The sequence below is a fragment of the Penicillium subrubescens genome, assembly GCF_028828155.1.
Source record: "Penicillium subrubescens strain IBT 31985 chromosome Unknown utg000002l_segment0_segment0, whole genome shotgun sequence".
NCBI lineage: Eukaryota > Fungi > Ascomycota > Eurotiomycetes > Eurotiales > Aspergillaceae > Penicillium > Penicillium subrubescens.
The window spans coordinates 2581960-2606617 of NW_026643152.1; the positions used below are offsets into that span (position 1 = coordinate 2581960).

At 50.3% G+C, this 24658-nt stretch overlaps 9 protein-coding genes across 9 annotated transcripts; 3 read left to right on the forward strand and 6 right to left on the reverse strand.

The window, feature by feature from the left end:
* Positions 1–356: 356 nt before the first annotated feature.
* Positions 357–2166, reverse strand: N7473_002319 (uncharacterized protein; the record flags this gene model as incomplete). The annotated part of the gene is made up of 6 exons (XM_057148259.1): positions 357–1147; positions 1202–1459; positions 1522–1555; positions 1614–1742; positions 1818–1866; positions 1922–2166. The coding sequence occupies 6 exons, from the start codon at positions 2164–2166 to the stop codon at positions 357–359; spliced, it is 1506 nt and encodes a 501-aa protein (XP_057011913.1).
* A 472-nt stretch (positions 2167–2638) lies between these two features.
* On the reverse strand, positions 2639–4722 carry N7473_002320 (sphingomyelin phosphodiesterase; the record flags this gene model as incomplete). Its single annotated transcript, XM_057148260.1, has 4 exons — positions 2639–4040; positions 4092–4369; positions 4421–4507; positions 4582–4722. 4 exons carry the CDS (start codon positions 4720–4722, stop codon positions 2639–2641), a joined length of 1908 nt encoding a protein of 635 aa, XP_057011914.1.
* A 1080-nt stretch (positions 4723–5802) lies between these two features.
* On the reverse strand, positions 5803–6143 carry N7473_002321 (uncharacterized protein; the record flags this gene model as incomplete). The annotated part of the gene is made up of 2 exons (XM_057148261.1): positions 5803–5950; positions 6052–6143. 2 exons carry the CDS (start codon positions 6141–6143, stop codon positions 5803–5805), a joined length of 240 nt encoding a protein of 79 aa, XP_057011915.1.
* Positions 6144–6401: 258 nt separating this feature from the next.
* N7473_002322 (uncharacterized protein) lies at positions 6402–6659 on the reverse strand (the record flags this gene model as incomplete). Its single annotated transcript, XM_057148262.1, has 1 exon — positions 6402–6659. One exon carries the CDS (start codon positions 6657–6659, stop codon positions 6402–6404), a length of 258 nt encoding a protein of 85 aa, XP_057011916.1.
* Positions 6660–7793: 1134 nt separating this feature from the next.
* Positions 7794–8653, forward strand: psf3 (DNA replication protein PSF3; the record flags this gene model as incomplete). Its single annotated transcript, XM_057148263.1, has 6 exons — positions 7794–7835; positions 7910–7978; positions 8035–8093; positions 8171–8360; positions 8421–8529; positions 8586–8653. 6 exons carry the CDS (start codon positions 7794–7796, stop codon positions 8651–8653), a joined length of 537 nt encoding a protein of 178 aa, XP_057011917.1.
* A 1926-nt stretch (positions 8654–10579) lies between these two features.
* N7473_002324 (uncharacterized protein) lies at positions 10580–11575 on the forward strand (the record flags this gene model as incomplete). Its single annotated transcript, XM_057148264.1, has 1 exon — positions 10580–11575. The coding sequence occupies one exon, from the start codon at positions 10580–10582 to the stop codon at positions 11573–11575; it is 996 nt and encodes a 331-aa protein (XP_057011918.1).
* Positions 11576–17154: 5579 nt separating this feature from the next.
* Positions 17155–20240, forward strand: N7473_002325 (uncharacterized protein; the record flags this gene model as incomplete). Its single annotated transcript, XM_057148265.1, has 4 exons — positions 17155–17293; positions 17379–17540; positions 17613–17866; positions 17922–20240. The coding sequence occupies 4 exons, from the start codon at positions 17155–17157 to the stop codon at positions 20238–20240; spliced, it is 2874 nt and encodes a 957-aa protein (XP_057011919.1).
* Positions 20241–20930: 690 nt separating this feature from the next.
* Positions 20931–22400, reverse strand: N7473_002326 (uncharacterized protein; the record flags this gene model as incomplete). Its single annotated transcript, XM_057148266.1, has 1 exon — positions 20931–22400. One exon carries the CDS (start codon positions 22398–22400, stop codon positions 20931–20933), a length of 1470 nt encoding a protein of 489 aa, XP_057011920.1.
* Positions 22401–23138: 738 nt separating this feature from the next.
* N7473_002327 (uncharacterized protein) lies at positions 23139–24244 on the reverse strand (the record flags this gene model as incomplete). The annotated part of the gene is made up of 2 exons (XM_057148267.1): positions 23139–24095; positions 24167–24244. The coding sequence occupies 2 exons, from the start codon at positions 24242–24244 to the stop codon at positions 23139–23141; spliced, it is 1035 nt and encodes a 344-aa protein (XP_057011921.1).
* Between the last annotated feature and the right edge of the window lie 414 nt (positions 24245–24658).

A 24658-nucleotide genomic window follows, 5' to 3' on the forward strand; every position in this document is an offset into this window, starting at 1 on the left:
GCTTCTGGGCTACTGCAGCTTGTCAGCAACGGCACATCACTGCTCCATGCATCAATAGCGGCGATATACACCGCGTTTCTTCCAATCGCGTGCCCCTCGAAGATAAGTAAAGGCTTGGCAAGGCAAAATGTGGTCCAAAGATGGTTAAGCTTCGATCAAAGCGTATCTATTCAACAATCAACCATACGGCTAACACGAGAACACGAGAATATATGAAATTGTAAAATGATGGTACACAGTGAGGATAATCAACAGTAGTTTATCACAAAGAAAAGGTGTGAATGAACGGACTCGAAAAAAACATAGTCGAGTGAAATCAAAAGAGGTAGAACACTGGGCATTCAGGCCCCAAATAATTAGTTAGAGGGCTTGACAAAGGTCAAGAAGTCGAGAGACAGGTCACTGAAGAAACTGGCTCCAGCCACAGTTTTGGGGTGTCCAGCTGCAGTCACGTTGCAGTAGTCGTTCCAGTTGCCAGCGGCCTTGCTCTTCTCCTTGATGAGAGCCAGGTAGTCCGACAACAGACAGCTCTTGCCAGGTCCCTTGTGGCAGTTAGCAACCGGGTACACGGCATCGTTGAACAGGATCCGAATATAGGTCTCGTTGGTCGCCTTCTTTCCAGAGCCAACCTGGCAGTTCAGAGTCTCAAAGGCAACAGTACCGCGCATGGTAATGAAACGGCCGACGTTGTACAGGCGGTTCGACTTGACATGAGTAGTGGACAAAGGGTCTTCATTATCGAAAATGCCCATGGCCGAGGTCATCTCGGCAATCTGGTTGTCGTTCAAGAAGGCCATGATCAGACTGGGGATATTGAATTTGCCCCCGTTGACAGTAGTGCCAGTCTGGCCGGGACCCTTGCTCAAAAGAGTCAAGAGGCTCTCAAGGAAAGGCAGGAACAGCTTGCTCGCGGGACCGTCTGATCCCGGTCCAACGCTGTAGTAGTAACTCAGGTCCTGAGAGTACGCATAGTTGCGCAGCTCGTCCTCGGTGAACACGCTACACCAGTCACTCAAACGACCGGTGATCTGACTCTCATATCCGCACATGTAGGGGAAGAACAGAATGTCCGACTGAGTGAAGGTCAGGTTGCCGCTGACCAGATTGTTGATACGCTTGAGGGCCTTAGGGGCCCAGGTGGCATCGACTTGAATGGAGTTAGCTTATACTGTTCAATGCAGCTGAGGTCGTTGCGACTCACAATCAGTGACGTTGTTGCCTCCGCTCGAGGTGGCACCGAATTTCGGGCACGAGTCAGAGGGACCGAGCGAGTTGCCGATGGCGTTGACAGAGCCAGTGGAGTTCACACTGACCACCGTGCCGTATGTGTCCGCAAACTCGTACAGGTAACCGTGAACAAAGGCACGGGCGGTTTGAACGACGCGGGATTCGTTGATTGGGCTCTTGTACTGATTGGCCCAGACGTAGAATGGGTTACCATCCTCGTAGAAATCGGGATCTACCAATGGTGATTAGTATTGAGATAGTGATGGGAATATCAAAGATGATGGCTCTGCTTACAGCGAGCACGGAGTTGGTAGCCAAGGTCGCTGGCCTGGTTGTCATCAGTAGTGATTGCACAAAGGTTGGAAACATGTCAATGGAAGACATACCTCCTTCCAACCAGTCATGGACTCCTGCGCAATTTGCAGGGTTGGGTTAGTCAACACGGGGCTCCAATCCTTGATGAAGGACAACGAGCCACAGGCATCGAAGCCCTTGCCATTGACGGCGGTTTGGATCTATAGAATGTTATTTTCTCGTTCCGTAGCCACAAAGTTCAGTAACTTAGTTCGGCATATAGAACAAAGACCTACCTTATCTTTGATGGCAACCCACGAGTTGTAAGATCCAGTATCGGGGAATCTAAAACCAAAATCAATGATCTGTCAATAATCATGCCATTTAATCTATCTCTTACCGGCTACCGTGTCTCACAACATAAGCAGCTTGCTGAACAGTGCACTTGTCAGGCACATCATTCACCACACCATTGACATTGGGTCCAGCAAGGTACGGGGTGTTTGCTCCAGAATACTGCAACGGATTCTGGACTCCCTTAACAGATGGGAACTCGATATCGTTGGCAGGAGCCAGCACCGCCGCCTGGCCAGTAGCAGCCGCCAACAACAAAGAGGTAACGACAGTCTTGAAGGAGCTTGCCATGGCTGATATCGACTTTCCAAAAGAAACAAAGATTCTGATATTAGTTGAATTCGGCCATTCTCACGGCGATCCGCGCCTCCTATATACTCTTGCATAACACCGATGCTCCGGAACCTGCGCTAGTCACCAGTTAGCCGCATTTAGTGTTAGCGGGGGCGCCGTAAAGTTTTCGGGCCTATTGCCGGCCCACGTGTTAATCGGCGACATTTAACCGAGATGAAGTCGAGCATGGCACGGAGAATTGGACTATCTAGAAGTTCTCTTGCGCTACTAGGTCCATGGCATTTGGCACTAGTCTGGCCCTACTGCGTTTAAGGGTAATCTACCCGCCAATTGCTAGTTTTGCCCAAGAGAACGTGGTGGATAAAGTCTTGGAAAAATTGTCGCTTATATCGTGTGTTGGCTGCCAGCTGAATTCCTAGTTCCTAGATCTATACATACTGTCTAATATTTAGAGAATTTCTCCGACGGCTTACGCGACGGTGGAGTTCACCGTAGTGTTCAGGAAACTCTGGCCTAGCTTTGAAGATGCGGACGACTTGAATGCTGACACGCTCTCTTCAAAGTTGGCAAATATGGCACCAATAACGGATTCACCGCACGCTCTTTCTGCCTTCACGGTGCTACTGTCAGAACGCTTCTTCTTTTTGAAATTAATACCCGGCGAGATCGTCACACAATTGTACTGTGACTCGGCTGCTCGAAGTTGACAAATTTCGTCCGTTTTGCAGTCGCCCGTGCAAGCCGAAACATCCCATCCTCGGCTCTTCCGAGCAATATAGTCCTGGAAGACCGAATCGTCACTCTCAAATAGTGCGGTGACATTATGCCAGAATGCAGGCGTGAGCTCTGCGGCACTATCGGTGACAGCGGGACTGAGGAGAGAACCATAGGTCTCCTTCGCAGAGTAGTACTTCTCCCATGTTGGCTTGGTCTGATACGTAGAGCTCGACATGTTGGTGATGTAGACAGTAAAATCCAGCACACCGAACGTCACTGGGTCAATTGAGTAAACACGGAAAGTCGGATTGCCCGAGGTTGGGGTCAAGGCTGGCGCAATGTAGGACATCATGGTGGCAGTGCTTGCAGATTGAGCGGAATAGTTGGAGTAGGCAATTTCAAACTCGTCCTTGTGAGTATGACCATAGAAGACAGCTGCGATAGTCGCATCGTAGCGTTGGATGATCTGATTGAAGTAGTTGGACCCATCGTGGAATGCATCACCGGCTCCCATGGGCATGTGTCCGAGAAGCCACACGCGCTCGCCCGCGGTCTCCGCAGCCTGAAGCTCAGTGACGAGCCAAGCTAGCTGGCCGTTTGGATCCGACTGCATGGTCTTCTCGTACAACCAGAAGTTCTCCTTGTAGTAGAAGTTGGTGTTGAACGAAATGATGCGCAGGTTACCATTCGGGTACTTGACAGAGTAAGAGCCATAATCATCAGCACCGTTTGTAGCTGTCGATCCAATCCATTGAGTCCAATCCGAGGAAAGGGTATCGTAAGCCCATTGGCTGGAGATGGTGGTATCGATATCGGAAGGAGGGAATGAGTTGACAGGCGCAACATCATGATTGCCAATGACACCGTAAACCAAATCAAGGTAAGAAGGCATCCGGGTTTTGTATGCATCATTCAGATCGTTGGTGACTTCGGTCTCGTTGACAAGCCAAACGGCGCCTTCGACGACATCACCCGTGAAAATGGTAAAAGATGCGTCGGGTACAAGGCTCGCAATTGCTTCGTACATGCTCTCCTCAAGTGTAAGGGGCGAATCGCACTGGTGATTGCCGTACTCACCAGCCGGGTAGCTGGTATTTCCGGGCGCATCAGCGGATGTGTACGGGCGACAGCAAATGTTCTTAGTACAGTTGTAACTATCGTCTGTTAGTATATAGTTGCGAGTCACCACAATGGGGAGACCTTACTTGGCGCCCGTCTCATACGAAAGGTCAACGTGGATATCGCTGATGTGGACAACCTGGATAGGGATTTTTCCACTGGGAGCTGGACGCGATGCATTGGCTGGCTTAGCATATGGAAAGTCTACTGTGTATTCCGCGACATCGGGGTAATCGCATAGCCCGAATACGGTAGAGCAAAACAGTGTCTCAGTTGTGGAAGGAATGTCCATATTGCGAAGATCATGGGCGAGGATGGGTCCTTCACGGGAGATGGCACCGTCGCAAACATCGCTATCCTCAACCTATATCAATGATTAGAGCAAGCTGCTGTCGAATTCCAGGAGTCAACTTACCCCTGCCAAAATACAGACTTCGGTGATTACATCGACAAAATCGTCATTTCCCAAATGGGCCAATGCCTGGAGGACAACGAGAAGTGCCTACGTGTCGGGATTATTAGTTGCTGTGTCACGAGCGCTGGTATGTAACTTATGGCAAGCAATTTTGTACTTACCTCGCATGCTGTACAGGTGACGGCATCTTCAATATCAGTCAGAATTTCGCTGACGGTGCTTCTTTTAGCAATCGATTGGCTTGGAGAGGCAAGGGCTCCTCCAAGAAGGCCTGCAAGGTAAACCCATTGCAGAACGAACATGATGGCGATCACTTATGCGGCAAGTATGCTCTATAACATCCGTTCAAGTTTGAGCACCGATCGGCGGGCTTTTATGTCAGTATCCTGATGGATCCTGGGATGATCTGTACTCGACACTCCATGGAAGCAAGCGAGATAATTTCTCCGTCACCTAACGTCAAGGCCAGGACCACAGGGAACGAAAATATCTCGCTTCCTGGCACGTTCCTCTCTTTTAAGCAGTGATTGACTCCTTCGAACCGAAGCGGAGTTCACGGCTTCATAACGTCACTTTCTCCCGCACGCGTGTCGAAAATATTGAAGTGTTGATTGGATCGTCAGGGGTTAGTGGTAGGGCAGAATGTCTTATTTTCTCTCTAAATTTCCCGGATACACCGGTCATTTTGCCGGGCGTTGCATTAGTTGGGCGCTAGAGGACTATCTATTCCTTGAAGAATTCGAACGGATCATGTACCCACGGGGCATTTTCCCTTTTTGATGGACGCGTATCTCCCAGGACTCTCCAGGCCGTTTGAAATCCCCGCTTAGTGTTCAATACAGGTCGCATTGGCATAGTGATAAGCTTTTTCTAAATGTCTTAATTTATTAACTCATTTTGGTGGCCGGTTTTCTATCTGGGCGAGTTGTTTGTCTTTCTCATGCGGGTGATTAGGGCGATATATTTCTGTAATCAAAGCTCCACTAAGTTCATAAGTAGCGTCCACTTTCACACCCCAATTGACAATGCTTGGGATGAAACAACCTCTCAAGGAAGAGGCATATTTCTATTGTTGACGATAACAGGCGAAGACCATACGGACCGCTCCAGTAATCTGTCGAATTTTATGATGATCAAATAAATCAAGCTTCAAGCCCAATGACAGGCTTATAGTTATTCTCTAAAACAGGGGGCGGTTTACAATCACTACACCAGCGAGAACAGTTCTAATCACCCAGCCAACTAGATTCTAGCTATTGGCACCGTGCCAGCCCCTCGCCGCGCTATCTGCCTAGAGCCTATTGGCATCCTGTGTACTTGAGGAGAATGAGTTCCGTTTAGTTCGCTTAATCAAACCATTTTCTTCATTTTCTCGCTACGCTTCAATGCTTCATCGAGATGTCATCATCGCCGTATAGTAAGCCAGGCGCTGACTGATCGCGATCAGAGGCCTTTTCAGATAGGGACCGAGATACGGACGGCTTTAGCTCGTATTTCCTGACGTAGGCAGCCTGCTGGTTAGGCGGAGATCTAGACGGCGTTCGATTATAGGTCGAAGGATGTACAGACGGAGGAGGAGAAGGTTGTATAAATTTCGATTCGAGGGTGTCTCCCCGAAGAGGCATACACACCGTACGCAAAGGTTCATAGCGGATTGACTGTTGATAGGCTCGACCGAAGCCGTCGACCATCTTAAGCTTGTCTTGCAGCTCTTGCGAGACATCATGGGCCTCGCAAAGGCTGCAATCAGGCGACATGAAAATACCCACCTCGGCAAACAAATCTTCACCCCAATGATATGCGCGGACTGTGTCGACCTTCAATATCAAATCGGAATGCCGAAGGGTAAGAACACGATTTCCTGAACCAAGCTTGGCGAGGCTCCTAATTCGCAAAGCTCCAGAAACTCCGAACGTACAGTGCCAATCCAGGTGACGATAATGGCAGAGGCGATAAGCATAGCACCAGCAAGATCAACCCACTATTTCAACTTAGCACCAGCCGCAGCAGTGAAGATGGCGAATCCATACTCGAAGCAGTCATTGCGGTTATCCTCCCAAATCATTTGCACTTGACTACTATGTCTCCGAAAGATGAAGCAATAGACGGCTAAGAAAAGTTTGATGCCAAATCCGCATGCAGCAGCGACAATGGCGGCCACTTCGAATTTCCCAAGCTCGTGTGAGCTGCTGGCCAGAGCGTGGATCGACTCGACGACCAGAACTAGTGAAACAGCCATCAAGGCAAAGGCAAAGCAGATGTTGCTAGCATTGCAGAGTCTCCCTGCGCCAACCGGTTACCGGGTTGAATCGCTGAGTTTCTTGGATTTCCGGTGAAGGTAATCGAGGCCGATGTTGCTCAGAGCATCGCAGCAACTCTCTGCCGTGGTAACAAAGAGTGATAATGAGCGTGTCGTAACGGCTGCATATATCTGCAGAGCTGCGACGACAATGGTGCCATAGATGGAGAGGTAAATGGCGGCTTTAATGTGAGAAGGCGACGAATCCGCTCGATCGTCTAGTAGACGCGTTGAAGTCGGGTCCTCTACTACCCGGATAAGACGATTGATGTGCGAATTTTGTGTCGTGTGATAGATATGTGCCCAGAGCGTTCTCCGCTGAGTAAATCTTCTCAACCGAATGTCTCTGGCGCGCTTACAAGGGACTCTTGCGGCCGCTCGAACTCGATATCGCTCACCATCGGGAGTGCTCGTGTTGACTGTCAGATAGATCGACTACACAAGGATGCTGCAATTATCCAAGAGTGGATGCTGGATGAATCTGCGCTAGGAAACGATGGGAATCAGTTGCCTTTAATTCGTGGCATACGTTCGGCTTATAAGAAAAATCGCGTACCTGCCAAGACGGTTGGAATTTCCTTTCTCCATACATACGCGCCTTGAGATTAGTCAGGGTGGGCTATTTCTTATCTAGTTGGAAGTGGAAACGACAATTGACAATAACTCATTACACACTAGTCAAACTAAGGGTTGAGAAAGAAAGTATGAGTCGGGTATCTATGGGATTTCCGAGTTCTGCTGTATTGTTGTTGAGCTGGCTTCAGATAATGTCGTGAGATGCCTAGATATGCGTCCCTAATTATATTGAATTGATGAAATTCAACCATAACCCGGCTGTAGTCCGGGAAATCTTGCAAGAGCGCCCCTTGAGCTATCTACCACAAGAAGTAGGTATCTATTCTTAAGCAGCGATGACATACCACGTGACACACAATTAAGATCCCCAATGTGGAAGGCGCGACCCGGGGCACTCCACGTGACCACGCGCCGACAAACGCGTTCCAGCACCAGCATCCAACCACCACTGGATTACATCGGCCAGCGCGGGGATCGCGATTCAGCCAATGTGCCAATATGTCCTACTATGACATTGACTCCATCTTGACCGATGCCCAGGTGAATTAAACCTCCCGGATTTGAGGGCTCGTTGTCCAGGTTAATTCGTGACTTGCTAACATGGTCGGCTCTAGAAACTTCCCTGCACCTTTGAGTTGGAAGTTCCCGGACTGGGAATCCTAGAGGGTAATCCAGGCGAAGACGTAAGTCCTCTAATCCTGAAAGGGTTCATCTGTGTTTGATTTCTAACACAGACCAGATCAAAGCGGGGACCCGCCTCGACCTGCCACTATGGCTGGGTGAAATGCTTTCAATCGGGTGAGATCTCGATCCTAGGATTCTTCGACAAGACGGTCTTTCAAGCTCTATTTTCTGACAGTTGAGGTATCACTCAGTGCCCGACTAGGGACGTCCCGTCTAGTCACGCTGGATATGCCGGACGCACTGGCAGAGCGGGTAATGAACGCGCTCAAGGCTGATCCTCGGACTGTTGATTTGCGAGCACTGGCGCCGCATTTCTACACTTTGAGCGAGCGCATTCTGGAGATCTTTGAGGAAGAGGAGATGGTTGATGTGTTGATTGATGTATCTTTTATTCCCAGATCCGATTCGAGAATCGTCTGTCTTACTAACCATCAAATCTAGACCTTTAAGAAGCGGGCAGCGGAAATTTCCGACCACGCTCATAATCCACGAGGGGCGGTCGGCGAAGGAGTGGACTTCTTGCGTGGACTTGATGAAAGTGAACGGCAGTGTAAGTGGCTTGAGGATGTCCTGTGATTGATGGCTATGATGACTGACCATTCCTAGTATTCCGCGCGGCCCATGATCGGGCGAAGCAGGTGCGGATTTGGGCGGGAGAAGCGAAGAAGAAATGATCATGGAGTCCAACTTACGGAGTACTTGCCATGTGTCAATGAATGGGACTGGTCAACTCGGACTGAGCTGTGCTCGTCGATTTGAGTTGAGATTGACCCGTTGCCTACTAATGAGATCTATCGTGCGGGGATCAGGATAGAGAATCAATAACATAACCTAACCTAAATTATTGTTTCTATACTCTACTAAAGAATAGTTGCGATACAATAGATCAGCAGTACGAGGTTGCTTTATTATAACACCCAGTGACATTGCTATCTACAGTAATAGACGGTGAAGTGGGCAGTTTAGATCTCAATGCCAAGCCGTTATTCCAGCCTCGCGTGTCGCAGATCGTGATGTGGAAAATGGCGGGCAGCCCTGGCAGCCGCCTTACGTTAACTAGGTCATGATCAATCTGCTTAACTAATACGACGTCGGAGAGTGGAGAGCGTACCAATGGCTTGCAGTCCCTTGTGGTTATAGTGGACGAACATACTTCGCCTCCACAGCTCAACATATCCGCAAAGGATCCCTAAGCTTCTACGCGCTATACAGTACTATGTCACCCCATACACGGATCTTATAATAATGAAGTTTTCTTGAGCTTTATATTACTCAAAATCCGCGACATTTATACCTAATCTGTTTCCTCTTCAACCACAACGTTTGCACGCCGGAAATGACCTTCCGCACTTTCTCTTTTCGCCCCGACGATATCTAGGCTCCATTCAAGAAATTCTTTGAAATCTTGACCTGTATAATGTTGCCAATTCCGCCTTACGAATGCTTTGAGTTCCGCGAAGAATTCCTCAATCTGGTTTAAGTCAGGCGAGTACGGTGGCAAGTACAACAGCTTAACACCAGCATTTAAACATAGTTCTGCTATTTGTTCAGTACAGTGAAAAGACGCGTTGTCCATAATAAGAACGGAATTTGGCTCCGGCTATCTACCACAATAATAGAGAAGCTGTTCAATAAAGTCCTCAAATATACTCGCGTCTGTCGACCCTTAGAAAATTCGCGACATCAAGATGCTATCTTGAAAATATGCCCGGAGAATTTAATACCGCTAGCCGCGCTGGAAACAGGAGAACTAGACAGGTATCACCCCGCGTAGGGACTAGCCGGTCCTTCTGAAGCCAGCCCGTTTTGTCACAGCGTAATGAAGACCAGGTGATATAAGCGAAAATCGAGAGCTGATGCAGATAATAATCTCTCAAATCCGCATTTCGTTCTTGTGCTATTCGTCGAGCCACCTTTTAGTCCAACCCTGCGATCGAATGGCTCGACTGATAGTGTATGTGGATACAAGCAGTTCAAATTCGTCATGTAAGAAATCTGCCATTTCGTCCAGGTATAAATCCGGTTTCTCTAACAAAAATTCGCACAGTGCTTCGAGCACAAACGGTGTGATCATACGAGGACGACCACCAAGGATTAAGGGTGCTCGAACATCGCCGAACATTCGGAGGTTGCTACTGATGGTTATGATCGAACGTTTGCTGCAGCTAGCCGCTTCTGCCATCTCTTAGGTAGTTAGCGATCTGCTGTCAATCATATCACGGATCATCACCAGCTGGGAGGTGGCAAGCCGAGGCGCCATGATGGTCTTTGTCGCGCTGTTACATCGCGCTGTTACTCGAAGAAGTTGGTGAGGCTGGCAAGGGAGGAAGGCAACAACCTGGGTCTTCTGGGTCGGTTCGGGCCGACTGTCCAGCCGAAGGCCCACCCAGCCATTGCACCAATAGAAATGAGCCTTTCAAAATAGCCGCAACTCTGTTGGCGGCTGCCCCTCTTTCTCAAGCTTCAAGCTGAAGAATTCCCTGGTTCCGCTTAATCTCATCGTTTCCACCTAATCTCATCATCCTCCCGTATATCTTGAGACATTCAGAGCCCGCAAGTTTGGTTAGACAACTCAAGTGCCTTGCCTCTGTACTGATATAATGAACCGACCTCAGCCAGGAGACCCCGATTCAACGGACTCCTACACGGTAGCATGGATCTGTGCCCTAGAAGAAGAATATTTCTGTGCATGCCGTATGCTTGACGAAGAGTTCACCGGGCCGGAGATCAGTGAAGATCATGATGATAACACGTACGTCTACGGTCGTATTGAGAAGCATTACGTGGTGATTGGTTGTCTTCCAGCCGGTCGGTATGGCACCAATTCAGCTGCCCGTGTTGCCCGAGATATGGTTCGAACGTTTCCACATCTACGGTTCGCACTGATGGTAGGGATCGGAGGCGGCGCTCCGACCGCCCGAAATGACATCCGATTAGGGGATGTTGTCGTGAGTCAACCAACAGATGAATTCGGCGGAGTGATACAATATGATCTGGGCAAGCTCAAAGATGGTCGGTTCCAGAGGACAGGTCAACTCAACGCGCCGCCCGAGAAACTTCTGGGAGTTATTCCGCAGATGCGTCGACTATTCAGTGATAAAAAGAAGCCGGACAGACTCGCAGAACATCTTCAGCGCCTTGATGATATGGAAGATTATCAACGCCCAGCCATTGACCAACTTTATGCCATCGAATCCACGCTGGTGGATGGAAAAGCTTGCGATGAAGGTGCTTCACACTCGGTAGTGGTCCGCCCAGACCGCCGCAACCACCGTGTATTCCATGTTCACTACGGAAATATTGCGTCAGGAAATACTGTGCTAAAGGACGCTGTCGTGCGAGACAAATATGCAAACGATCCAGAGCTGAATATCTTGTGCTTTGAAATGGAAGCTGCAGGCCTGATGAATACAGTCCCATGTCTGGTAATACGCGGAATCTGCGATTACTGTGACTCTCACAAAAATGATGCCTGGCATAAATATGCTGCGCTCACTGCTGCTGCGTATGCACGAGACCTACTCTTGGTTTTACGACCGCAACGTGTGGATGCTATGGCTCCTTGGGCCGAGAGAGTAGCTCAAGAACTTCAGTAAGGTTGGGACCCAAAATTCTGATTTTCTATCTCCGTATGGTTTGCCGTGACTCCATATTATATAAAATGGATATTACAGTCTATCTTTCAGGCCATCCTACGCTTCACTCGAGTAAGTGTACTAACAATATCTAGTTACTCAGGCATGCAGTAATCTCAATAACACCCAATAGTAGTATACAGTTGGGTTGGTCACCGTGAAGTCCATATCACTGACGTTGAATAGAACCGTTCTGATGAGGGTTGAATGTTTGGACCAGAAGATTGATTGGGGCAAGTTGTCGGCGCTTCAAGCGGCAGCATTTGACTCGTCTGCCAATCAACATGAGAATAAATGTCTTCAAGGCACCAGAAACGAACTTCTTTTCCAGATCGCAGAATGGGCAAAATCGCCCCGGGCGAAAGCTATTTTTTGGCTGAATGGTAGGGCTGGAACAGGAAAATCAACAATCGCCCGAACAGTGGCAAGAACCTTCCAACAGGCAAAGGTTCTAGGTGCTAGCTTCTTTTTTAAAAGGGGCGAAGAGGACCGAGGAAACGCCATGAAGCTTTTCCCAACAATTGCTAGGCAGCTGGTGACTTCTATCCCTCAGCTGATCCCAGCTATCCAAGAAGCCATCAACGATGAACCCGACATTACGGGAAAATCACTAAAATCACAGTTTGATAAACTAATTCTCCATCCATTACTGAGTTTAAAATTAACAAGTCGTCCGGCTCCAACTATAGTGATAGTTATCGACGCATTGGACGAGGGCGAACGGGATGAGGAGATGCGAATAATTGTCCAATTATTACCCCTGCTACGCAAATCAAAAGCTGTGTGTCTGCGAGTATTTCTCACGAGTAGGCCTGAATGGCCCATCCTTCAAGAATTCGCAAACATCACAACCCGTGAGCATGAAGATCTGATTCTCCATGAGGTTCCTGAGCCAGTTGTACGGCATGACATATCCTTGTTCTTGGAGTCTCGACTGTCCGAGATTCGAAAAACTCGTTCTCTGCCTAATAGTTGGCCTGGAGATATGTATTTCCGCCGTCTTGTGAGTTTATCAGTTCCGTTATTTATTTTCGCCGCTACTGCCTGCCGTGTATTTGAGGACCCTCACTGGGACCCAGATAAGAGTCTGAAAGAGATCCTTGCACATACGAACGATGGATCTGAGTTCAAGGCAACATATTTCCCTGTGATCAATCGGCTTCTTAAAGGACAAACGAAGAGGAAGGAGGGGATACTAGTGCACGAGTTCCAGGAAATTGTTGGCACCATCGTGATGCTTGAGAGTCCACTCTCAGTCATTTCTCTTTCACAGTTTATTGGACTGCCTAAGGAACACATTGATCGGAGACTGGACATGCTACACTCAGTGCTTGACATATCAAAAGATCCCACTCAACCGGTGAGACTGTTCCATCTATCCTTCCGAGACTATCTCCTTGATCACGAAACCCGCGAGAAAACTCCCTTCGGGCTGGACCCAAAAGAGATGCACTATAGGTTGACAGTGAAATGCCTTTCTCTGTGTGAGAGTCTGCGAAAAAATATATGTGCACTGTCAAGTGATGCAGCATATCGTACAGAGCTTGATCGTCGGAAAGTCGATGATTACCTTCCTGCTGCATTACAGTACGCCTGCAAATATTGGGCTCATCATCTTGTTCAATGCCAAAATTTGAATAATGTGATGCATGATGCATTTTTATTTCTTCAGACGCACTTTTTGCACTGGGTAGAAGCCATGAGCCTACTAGGTCTCACGTCGGCAATACTTGGTATTCTTGATACCATCCAAAAAGGAATATCGGTAAGTTCAGAAGATAGTCATACTGTACATGACTTGAACTGATGGATTTAGGGCGAAGAGTCAACCTCGGTTCTGAAATTCCTTCACGACGCAACGCGCTTTGTTCTGAAAAATCACCAGATAGTCGATAAAGCACCGCTTCAAACTTATTGCGCAGGATTGATATTTGCACCTCGAACGTCAATAATTCGTACAGAGTTCAAGGTAGACCTTCCTAGTTGGGTAGGCCAATTGCCACACGTTCGCGAAAGGTGGAGTGCAGAATTACAGTCTCTCGAGGGCCATTCGGGCTGGGTTCAGTCAGTAGCTTTCTCGCCCGACGGCCGGCTGCTTGCGTCCGGCTCTGTAGACAAGACCGTGCGGCTCTGGGACCCGGCCACGGGCGCCCTGCAAGAGACTCTCGAGGGCCATTCGGGCTCAGTTTTGTCAGTAGTCTTCTCGCCCGACGGCCGGCTGCTAGCGTCCGGCTCTCGTGATAAGACCGTGCGGCTCTGGGACCTAGCGACGGGCGCCCTCCAAGAGACTCTCGAGAGCCATTCGGACGAGGTTGAGTCGGTAGCATTCTCGCCCGATGGCCGGTTGCTGGCGTCCGGCTCTCACGACTACACTGTGCGGCTCTGGGACCTAACGACGGGTACCTTGCAAAAGACTCTCGAGGGCCATTCGGGCTGGGTTCGGTCAGTAGCTTTCTCGCCCGACGGCCGGCTGCTAGCGTCCGGCTCTCACGATTACACTATACGGATCTGGGACCCAGCGACGGGCGCCCTACTAGAGACTCTCGAGGGCCATTCAGGCTGGGTTCAATCAGTAGCCTTCTCGCCCGGCGGCCGCCTGTTAGCGTCCGGCTCTCACGATTACACCGTGCGGCTCTGGGACCTAGCGACGGGCGCCCTGCAAGAGATTCACGAGGGCCATTGGGGTTCGATTGAGTCGGTGGCCTTCTCGCCAGACGGCCGGCTGCTGGCGTCCGGCTCTGTAGACAAGACCGTGCGGCTCTGGGACCTAGCGACGGGCGCGCTGCAAGAGACTCACGAGGACCATTCGGGCTGGGTTTTGTCAGTAGCCTTTTCGCCCGACGGCCGCCTGCTAGCGTCCGGCTCTCACGATAACACCGTACGGCTCTGGGACCTAGCGACGGGCGCCCTGCAAGAGATTCACGAGGGACATTCGGGCGAGGTTTTGTCAGTAGCCTTTTCGCCCGACGGCCGCCTGCTAGCGTCCGGCTCTCACGATTACACTGTGCGGCTCTGGGACCCAGCGACGGGTGCCCTGCAAAAGACTCTCGTGGGCCATTCGGGCTCGGTTTTGTCAGTCGCCTTCTCGCCCGACGGCCGGCTGCTGGCGTCCGGCTCTCACGATTACACCGTGCGGCTCTGGGACCCAGCAACGGGCGCCCTGCAAAAGACTCTCGAGGGCCACTGGGGTTCGGTTTTGTCAGTCGCCTTCTCGCCCGACGGCCGGCTGCTGGCGTCTCATAACACCGTGCGAGTCACCGAATTCCTATTTTTTCAAGATGGTTCACTTCTAAACACCAACTTAGGCACCTTTGATGTTCAGTCGGGGCGCGAACGTCATGCTTCTAATTCAATCCGTAGGAATCTGGCCATTTCTATTAAGCACCGACGGTGGATAACCCTGAACGGTGAAAAGGTACTATGGCTTCCTCCGGACTCTCGGCCTAGTTGTTCCACGATTAATGGTGATAAAGTCGCCTTGGGACACAAATCAGGGCGGATTTCCTTCCTAGAATTTCGTCTATAGCAGGCGTCAATGATTTCCAAGTTCTTTCCTTCCCCCATTTTCTACTCTCATTTGTAAAAGAAAGGCTTAGCAGAAAAACAGCATTTATTTGGCCTTGTCGTGCGAATATGTGCGATAAAAATCCAAGAGGTTCTAGATCCTATACAGTCCATCGCGTTGTGGCTTGCGACCATTAGATAGCAGGTTAATGACAAGAGCTGGAAGGTTCTACACAGCGGAAAGAAATAGTACATACTAATACCCGACTAAACTGCACCCCTTTTCAGACTAGAGTCTTAAAAGTGGGGCCCAGAATCAAGTCAAGTATGTAGAACGGTGAAGCTGGTTTTGCAGTCAGCTATACGGAGTAGTTAGCTTTGAATAGTTATCTCTAGTCTTTTAAATACATGATTGGTGATAAGTTGTCAAAAACCTGTGGCCATCATACTGAGAGTCTGTAGCCAAGCGACGCACTGCCCGATCGTTGCTTTTTCCCTGCGTACCGCCGATGAACGGTTTGCGGCATCCATGGGTCGCACTGGCGTGGGAAGACGGGAATGGTGGGGACATACTCCGTACAGGGTAGAGTTTTATCGAGAGAGCGATAGTTCGATTGCTAAAGACAAAAGAAAAGAAGTACGTACATAACAGGGGTAGAGGGTGATAGTTGAAACCAAGTTGATGGATAGGAAAGGGATTCCTGGTGGCGGGTGATGTGTAGATTCTGCTTACTTTGTAGAAGCAAGTGGTTACTTATTCTTGCGATAGTATTGTATATTGTAGTATGACAGGACTAACAGTGGTGATGAATACAATTCTGAATTCTGGTTACTTTCCACCAAGTCTAATAAAGTTTGTGAGGAATGGAAAGAGTGTTTCATTTATCCCAACTTTGAGGTCTTCCCCCCTTTAAGAGTCCAATGGCAAGGATGGATCCTGTTCGGCAATTCCCAAAAGTAAGGGAAACTGAGACGGTCTTGCCCCGCGGGGGGTCATCCGATTGGTTATATTTGATGCCAGGAACAGCCACTAAACCGACCAGAAGAAGTAATTTAGTTAGGGGGTGATCTAGCCTGCGTCTCGCCGAACAGAAGGCTGGCTAGAGTCTCGGTTTTTTTATCATCATTTCATCATCGTTCAGTTTCTTGTCTAGTGATTCGATCAAGTACTGTACAGTGTATGTACCAAGCGTTCGGTATACCGTATGTACTTACTTTTGACAGTCTAACGGTTTCTTCTTTCCTCCCTCATTATTCCATTTTCTCTCATTCCAGTCCCTCTGGACTCTTTAGCCCATAGCAACAACAATTCTCTGGTGGCTTAAGCAGCAGTCCTAATTCCCCTCCGTACCTTCCTTTTGATTTCCTTCAACCATCTCCATGGCTGTATGGCTGTTCAGGGCAATACAATACCTCCGATAGTAGTTTCTTGACTCGTCACATTGTCCACCGTCGACGATCCCCTCACCTCGGCCATCCCTATCCATCACTTTTCGGTTCCTCCTCCATAACCACAATTCACTGCCAGACTTTCCCAACTGCATCCGATCATCTGCAAGTGGCAGTCCCTGACTGGTCTCGCCCGTGTGGATTAAAAGAGGGACTCATCTCATTTGGATTTTCTTTTCACTCCTTGGGTACACTAGTGGCCCTAAACCTTCAATTGGCTCCACTCCAGGTTCGCCGCCGCTATCGACCTTGACGTGATTGCTGCCCTTTCCCTTTCGATTGTGCATCCCTCGCTTCGCGCAGTCAACCGTCGACGCCGTGGTGACGGGGCAACCCTCCACAGCCCTCCGATCATCCAATACATTGTCTGACGCCCATCCAATACATTGTCTGACGCCCATCCAATTGCGGCTTCCGGGTGTGCGACTCCGTCAATTAATCTTCCGATGCTGGTGGGGGAACTGCTGCAATCTGCTGCTGTTGCGCTGCCCTGATTTGTCCCGGACGCAAGTGGTGTAGGTCCCACGGCCCAACTGGGTGATTATCGCTGCGTCAAGTATGCGCATTAGTCGGATATGGATGCAGCTATGAAGGATGCGAAAACTCAAAGGCGCAGCTCAGCCGCCCCGGCGGCCGCTGCTCAATCGACACGCTCGCGAGACCTGGTATATCATACCGAGACCGCTCCCACCACCCGCAGGGCCTCTTCGAAATGTCATTCAAGCCGTATGTTGGCTATCCCATCTTGTCTAGACCTCATTGACCTACACCTCGACCCATTGAACTGACCGTATACTCTTCCTTGATACAGACAACCCTGAGAATACCTCCGAACGTCCACAACACCCATCGCTTTCCCGTGTCAAGGGCAGAAGCAATATGTACACTCCACCGCGGCTTACAAGCGAGGTCTCATGGCTGAGGGATTCATCTCCAGTCCATTCTGGGACCAGGACGCCTCCTCAGCAGTGCAGTATGTCTCCTTGGACGGTCTTGGATGACCCTGATGAGATGTCAATGGGGCTAATGCATGACCACCTCTCAGAAACCCCGGATATTGGAACCCCGACCTTAGTCAACCCGGCATCTACACTCCTACAAGACCTCCTTAAGGAGCAGCGAGCACATCGCAGCTCCCGAGGAACTCTCCCCGAAGATTGGGAGGATCTTGGTTCTCGAACACCGGATGGTTCACGGGTGCAAGATGACTCGGTATCGGAGAAGGCACGGAAAGTGAGCGAAGCTATCGCAACCGGGCAGCGCCAACCGAAGGAGATGGGCATGCGAGAGATGGATCAGGTGGGTCTCCCTCGTTGAACCAAGATCTGGGCACAAAACTGACCTCCCGTCTCAGTACGTTTCAAAAATGAACAAATTGAATTTCGACCTGAAGCTCGAGATTCACCACCGCTCAGAGCAGATGAGGCAGATGCGGGAAAAGGTCCAGCGCATGGAGGCGATGGAGGCTGAGCTCCAGCGCATGCACAAGTTGGAGGAGGAGGTTGTAGAGCTACGAAATGTGGGGAAAAAGAACCAGCGCCTGCGTGAGGAGAATGAGCTACTGAGTCAAGAGCTTGAGAAACGGAACGTGGCTGTCACCGAGGCGGTTCAACTTATTTGCCAGCTCGAGGCTAAGATCGATGAGCTCGAGTCGGGTGGACGGACGTCGCAAATGTCCATGAGCCGGCTGGTGCTTGATGGTCCCAGTGCCTCGACACCCAGAGGGCAGATTGCGTTTGAGATTCCCGAAAGAACTTCATCGAAGCGGAATTCAGCTGCCCTGACACGATCCCTTCAATCGCGGTCTGCCGAACTGCACCAGCTTACGAAAGCTCCGTCTTTCCTACGAACCGAGAACCAGAGCACGGCGACTCTGCGCAGCCTCTATGCTCCCGAGAATAATATTTCTCAATCGGCTATGAGCGCTTTGACCAAGTCCGAGAGCTTCAATACTTTGAATGGCTCGCCCGAGTCACCTCGACTCAGTGTGCTAAGTGAATGCAGTGAGCTGAACCCTATGGGTTCCGCCTCGGAATGGGATGAATGCGATCAGCTTGATATTCCAGTCCGTCGAGCTTCGTCCACGATCAGCAGCGTGGATAGTTATGTCCCCCATACCGAGCGCGAGGAGAGCAAGGATTACCAAATTGATCGCTGGATGGGCTCGCAGCCAGATGCATGCGATACAATCATCAGACGACGACAGAATCGGGCCATGGCTGTCGCTTCGCACAGTGTAGGCCCGACATTTGGCGGAGAATTGTACTCGAAGAAGTCCACACGCGGACGTCCTCCACTGGATGCCCTTTTCGGAGGGGCAAGACTGCCCCCGACTCCTGACACAATGAGCACAGCTGGTCCACCTGTCAACAACGGTTCTAATGGAAGCATTGCAGCGCAGAGAAGCCCTAGCCGTGGACAAGGCCAGTGGTTTGCAGGACGACCTGTCGAGCGTCATCGTTCCGCTGGCGAACTTACATCCAGGCGGAGCTTCAACGAAGGCGAAAGTGTACAGACGAATTGCAGTGACACGCCTCGCCTTGGTACAACCAACCCTTGTTCTCCAACTTTCCTACCATACATCAACGTTGCCAACAAAGCAAGTGAACTTCTCGGGCCTGGCAGCCCTAACCATCCATCTTCCCAGTACTTAGGCGATCCGTTCCACCAGATCAGCAATGAAGATGAGATGCCTTCGACAACGATACACCACGAAACTCCCACCAAACCTCGCCCAAAGTCTGTCAGTCCTGACTTTGAAAGGTCCGACAGGTGGGAGTCACCCTCTCCTCCTCTCACGCCCACCGACTGGGTTGCGGCGGCGAAGCAGGGCCCTCGCTCACGTAAAGACCCCAATCCACCTCGAACAATCAGCCAAGCAGCCTTCCATGACGACCAGAGCGTCTCCTCCTTCCCAACTGAACCCGATACCCCAAGAATTCCAACCCTTGACATGAACACGCTTGATATTCTCGAGCATGATTTTGCGAAAATGCCAATGACAGAAGGCGCAAAGCTCGAGTCCGAGCCTGAGCCTGCGCCGGATACTCGACGTCGCATCAGCTTCAGACCTCGCCTTTTCCACCGTAATAACAATACCAAACATACTCAATCTTCCCCAATCGCCAATGCTATCGACGATGACGACGAAGAAGGCGCCCCATCACCTATTATTCCGAAGACCAGGACAGTGGGCAATGCGCGCCGCCGACCTGTATCGCAAATAATCACCAACTCTGCAGACACATATTCCTCCAGCCTACCAAACTCACATAGCCTTGGTACTCCATTCGAAGGAAAATCCTTGCACCAGTCGCTCATGGAATCTCGGAGCACCGCCATCTCCATGAATGGCGCAGCCACCATCTCAGACCGCCCGACCACGTCGCACAGCACGGACACTCACAAGCGCCGCAGCTCACTGAGCATCTTTGGGTGGGTGAAGGGTATGGCCGGGAAACGCTCTGAGCCTGCCACACCCGTGAAGGCGGAGAAGGGCAAAGCCAAGGAAAACGACCCGTCTGCCTGGTCTGTGCAAGACGAACTTGCACGCTCCGAGACCTCAGACTCATTCGATGCACCCGTTGTGCGCCCACGCTCGGAGATGACCATGCACTCAGATGATCAGGGACGTCGGCCTCGATATGTCAGTCGACACTCGCGACGAGTTTGAAGTGCTCAATTGCTGGCCTACGTTGCCGCCGCCATTTTCTCCGTGACATGAAGAATCCTACGATGTACTTATAGATACCCATACCCCCTTCACACATGTATACCACACCACACACCCACCGGGACAGGTTCCCTTGTTTCTGGGTGCTGATTCGATATTCCCAACTATTTGTCGCTCCTTACTCATCACCAAGCGTCAGCAGTCATGCTTTCATACGCCCCTTTCATTTGTTACGTTGACACGTGGATGGACTTGTGATTTTGAATTGCGATTGCGAAGTGCCTGTCCTGCTGGTTCGGGATTGGTGCTCTATGTTTTTATGGAGTATTTTGAAACCAAAATGGGAATGCGAGTATCTAATGAGTGTCTATGAAGTTGACAATTGAATTACTGTTTCATTCTTCACAGTGCATCATTTAGCGTTTGTTCGAGTAAGATTCTTTTCGTTTTAAATAGAAAACAATATACCACCAATTCCATCTAATTTGCGCCTGGGCTGTCCATCTGATTCATGCCTGCATGTTTTCGAGATTCACCAGTTTTTCTCACCTTCAAGAGCCCTATCACTACGAATCACCATTTCAATCTGGGATCGACCAACCAAACGCCGTACCACACCAAAAATAACACCAAACCATGAGTTGAGACCATACAAAGCTCCTACAACAAGAACCAACCAAAACCAACAAATCAATACCAACCATGCCCACTTTCACCCAATTTCTTTTTCTTCGGATTCATCGAAATAACCCGCTGTCCAGGCAGAGTATCCGCCGTAAACGCCGCCTCAAAGATACTCGCAATGCCCCGCTTCGCATAATGCTTATGCGCAAAGGAATCATAATCATCACGCAACCCATTAACAGCGCCCCACTCCAGTCCAGCCGGGGTAGTTCCATCGCCCAGATCTGACCAGCGTGTCACGACGATAGCCTGCCTGAACACCATTCCGCGCGGGTCACTCTTATCCTCGGACAGTTTTACCTCGATCAGATATTCGGATGGACACTGTGGACAGCGACGCATGGGTCGACAGAATCCACATAGCGATGTTAGTGCATTCGGATCGTAGCGGCCTCCCTGCCATCGGTCTTTGACTTTGTGTTCTAGGCCTTGGAGACCGGCTGTTTCGCGGGGTCGGGGGATGTGCTCGAGGGCGCATTTGCAGACGGGCATGAGCTCGCCGTCGCGCCAATGTGCGCACGCGGAGAAGTAGGGCCAGTAGTCTTCGCGTGAGTAGAGGAGGAGACGCTGGGCGGAGGGGGTGAGTGCCGGCGCGGCGAAGGTTTGGCTAATGACGCGCATGAGTAGTCGGCCTTCGTGGATGTAAAAGCGTGATGTAAATGACCACCCGTCGCGGGTCCAGCGGCGGCCGAGGTCTTCGGGCTGAATACCGTATTGAGGGCCGAAGCGGAATGCGCGCATGGTGAGTTGTACGAATGTGAAGGGTATTGTGCGGCCGTGGGTGATGCGGCTTTTCGGTTGCGGGTTCAGCGCGTTTCGGACGTTGGGACAATCGAAGAGCGGGTTGATGACGTGGGCTGGTTTGATGCGTTCTTGGCCTTCTTGTGTGCGACGGTGGTATCGTGCGCATGGGAAGCAGAGTAGGTGATGGGGTAGGGACTTGTCAAGCCCAATGAGGAAATTAAGACGGTGGTCGGCGTTCTCTGGCCTTTCCAATGCCACGAACGATCTTGTCCCCAGCCGGCGGAATAGCGTGATACTTGCAAACGCCAGACTCGCTGCATCGGCCGGGTTCAAGAAACTGGCAATGTATTTCCACACCCCCGGAGATAATTTTGCAATATCACCCTCCCCAGGCTGCCGACGCTCATTCTCAACCTGCGCAGGCCCATAGCTATCATCCGGCTCCAACAGTCCCAGCGAGTGTAACATGGTGGTATAGTCACGACGCTCCCCCAATTGCGAGTCCAGCTGCACATGTGCCTGCGCATACTTCAGCCGGTGGGCCTGGAGAGGCGCCAAGTCGGGCATTGGCGGCGGGGGTTCATCGGCGCTAGATCGTGCGGCCAGCCGCAGGTCGGTCATGGAACGGCTCAGGCTGTTCTTGCGGAGGGTTTGGCGGGATTTCTTGGATCGTAGGGCATTGGAGAAGAATGACCGGATACCCGGCTTGTGACCGGGGCTTTCGGCGGACATGGTGGAGGACGACGGGGGGTGAAGGACTAGAGAAGAGGTGTCGAGGACTCGAGGTCGAGGTTCACTTTGCGGCTCTCCCGAAGGACCCGTTCCCGAATTTCCAGCGGGACGATTTCGGTGACGCGCTTTCATACGCTAAACACGGCCCGCGGTGGGTCTGATACGCCACAGGGTGTGGCTGGAGCTTGTTCTATAAGATATCAAGAAGCCGTGGTGAAGAAGCAGCAGCAGCATAGCAGGATTAAATCGAATACAATTAACAACCAAAAAAATGAACAAAGATAAAAGAAGGAGACCGAACCCGGGCCGCCCAGCCTGGTTTCCGAGGCCGCTAACTCCGCCCCACTGGCCGTCCGGTACTGGTTAACAAGACGATCATGGGGAGAGCGTTGCCGATTATGCGAGTGATCGACCCCACCCGGTTTCGAACCCCTCCCACCCGCTGGAGGAGTGCGATGACCTAGCTGTTTTACCAACTAGGCCACCTCAGTGGTCTTCTTGAAGGTTGGGGGGTTGAATCCCTACTTAGCCTGTCATGGCAAACAAACTGCGTTAGTGAAACCCCCACCGACTCCACCCGCTCCACCTTGGCATATCATCATATCGCTATTTCTGTACACATGGAGTGACCGGCTTGATATTTCAAGGTTGGGACTGATCCCTTTGAGGCCACCATGTTGGACTTTATATGGGACTTCATGACATACAAGGTCGAGCCCGGTAATGCGAAAGATTCAACTACCGAGTGGCTACATAACACGTAGGTCCCTTCTGCCAGGAATCTTCGAGCAGAGAATTTTCGAGCGTATAATTAGCAAGATCTCTCTCTGAAGATACCCATTCGACGCAGTTCACGAAGGGAGATTGCCCATACTCAGACATATCGCTGACTTGATCCTCTGACTCGAAGGATGGAGATCCAGATTTCAACTCATTCCTCACAGACGCTGGAAGAAAGGGATCCGCAGTGCATGAATTCATTGGGTTCCAATAATCCCAAGCATAGCCACGGTAATGGAGGCATGACTCAAAGCCCCTGTGTCCGAAGCTCCCTAGAGTCTTCTGGCACCAGTCAAATTTCTTGCATGTCCCGAGATTGATATAAGCTTTACAAGCTGCTGCAACCCAAAACATTACCATGTGAGGGCCCAGTAGTTTGTTCTTGTCCTGAGCAAAGAAAGGAACAGCTCGGATGACCTCGTCTGCATAGACTGCCACTAGGAGGTGATCTGGATCGGACACATAGTCACTACGGAACTTGCTACCGTGCTCCAGGGATCTCACAAAAGTTTGGGCTCGATAAATCATAGGTGAGACAATGACCATCGCTATCCAGTAAAAGACATGGAGGGTGGCGTTATCAAGCGAGACGAAGCTGTACGGCCTGCCGAAAATGACGTCCACCGGATCTATATCTGTGCAGCAAAATTCGTCGATCGAAATCAGGGGGCCACCACCAATGCTCTTTATCCGCTGAGCGTACCATTTTAGAAGGCTGTTTCTCTGGGCAAGGCACGCATCAAGAAGCTTTTGACAAGCTTCATGATTGGACTGATCAACCGAGTCAATGCCAGCACTGAGAGTGGTGAACTCCGCGAAGATATTGATCAATTCAACCAAGGGCCTGCCTTCACTTGGCTCACGACAGTATTCGTGTTCTTCATGACTTAAATCTCTGCCCATTGTCAAACAGATCTGAAGGTGAGAACAATTAGTATTGTCGTTCAGTAAACCAAGTGATATTGCAGAGTGCTAGCGAAACTTACTATTCGAAACTTCTGCCACTGATCATAGATAGAATTGACAATCGGATTCGTTGATCTCATATCCTGATAATGCTTCATGATTGCGTTCGTCCCTGCTATGTGTGCTAGCCACGTTTGAAAACCCTGCGGACAGTGGCAGTTCTGCCGCATGACCCAGAAGCACAGAATCAGCCAATAATTCTTGGTAAACAGTTATTTTTGGGTAGATGCCTTTATTACCTCTATTTCCTGAAAGATGACCGTAGTGTAGATAATATCATCGGTATAGATGTTTCGACATATCATGCTCGACATGCCCCGGATTGCTCGATTGTATAATTGAAGACCGTACCGTAAAAACTGGCTGTCGCTCTTTGATTTGCCGAGATAGACACAAGAAATAGCAGTGATGGCTGTCTCCAACATGTGAGTCTTTTGTGGGAGGTTGAAGAAGCTCGTTATAAGATAATGCCAAAGATCGACTCCGTATGGCGATCCAGAATAATCGATCGG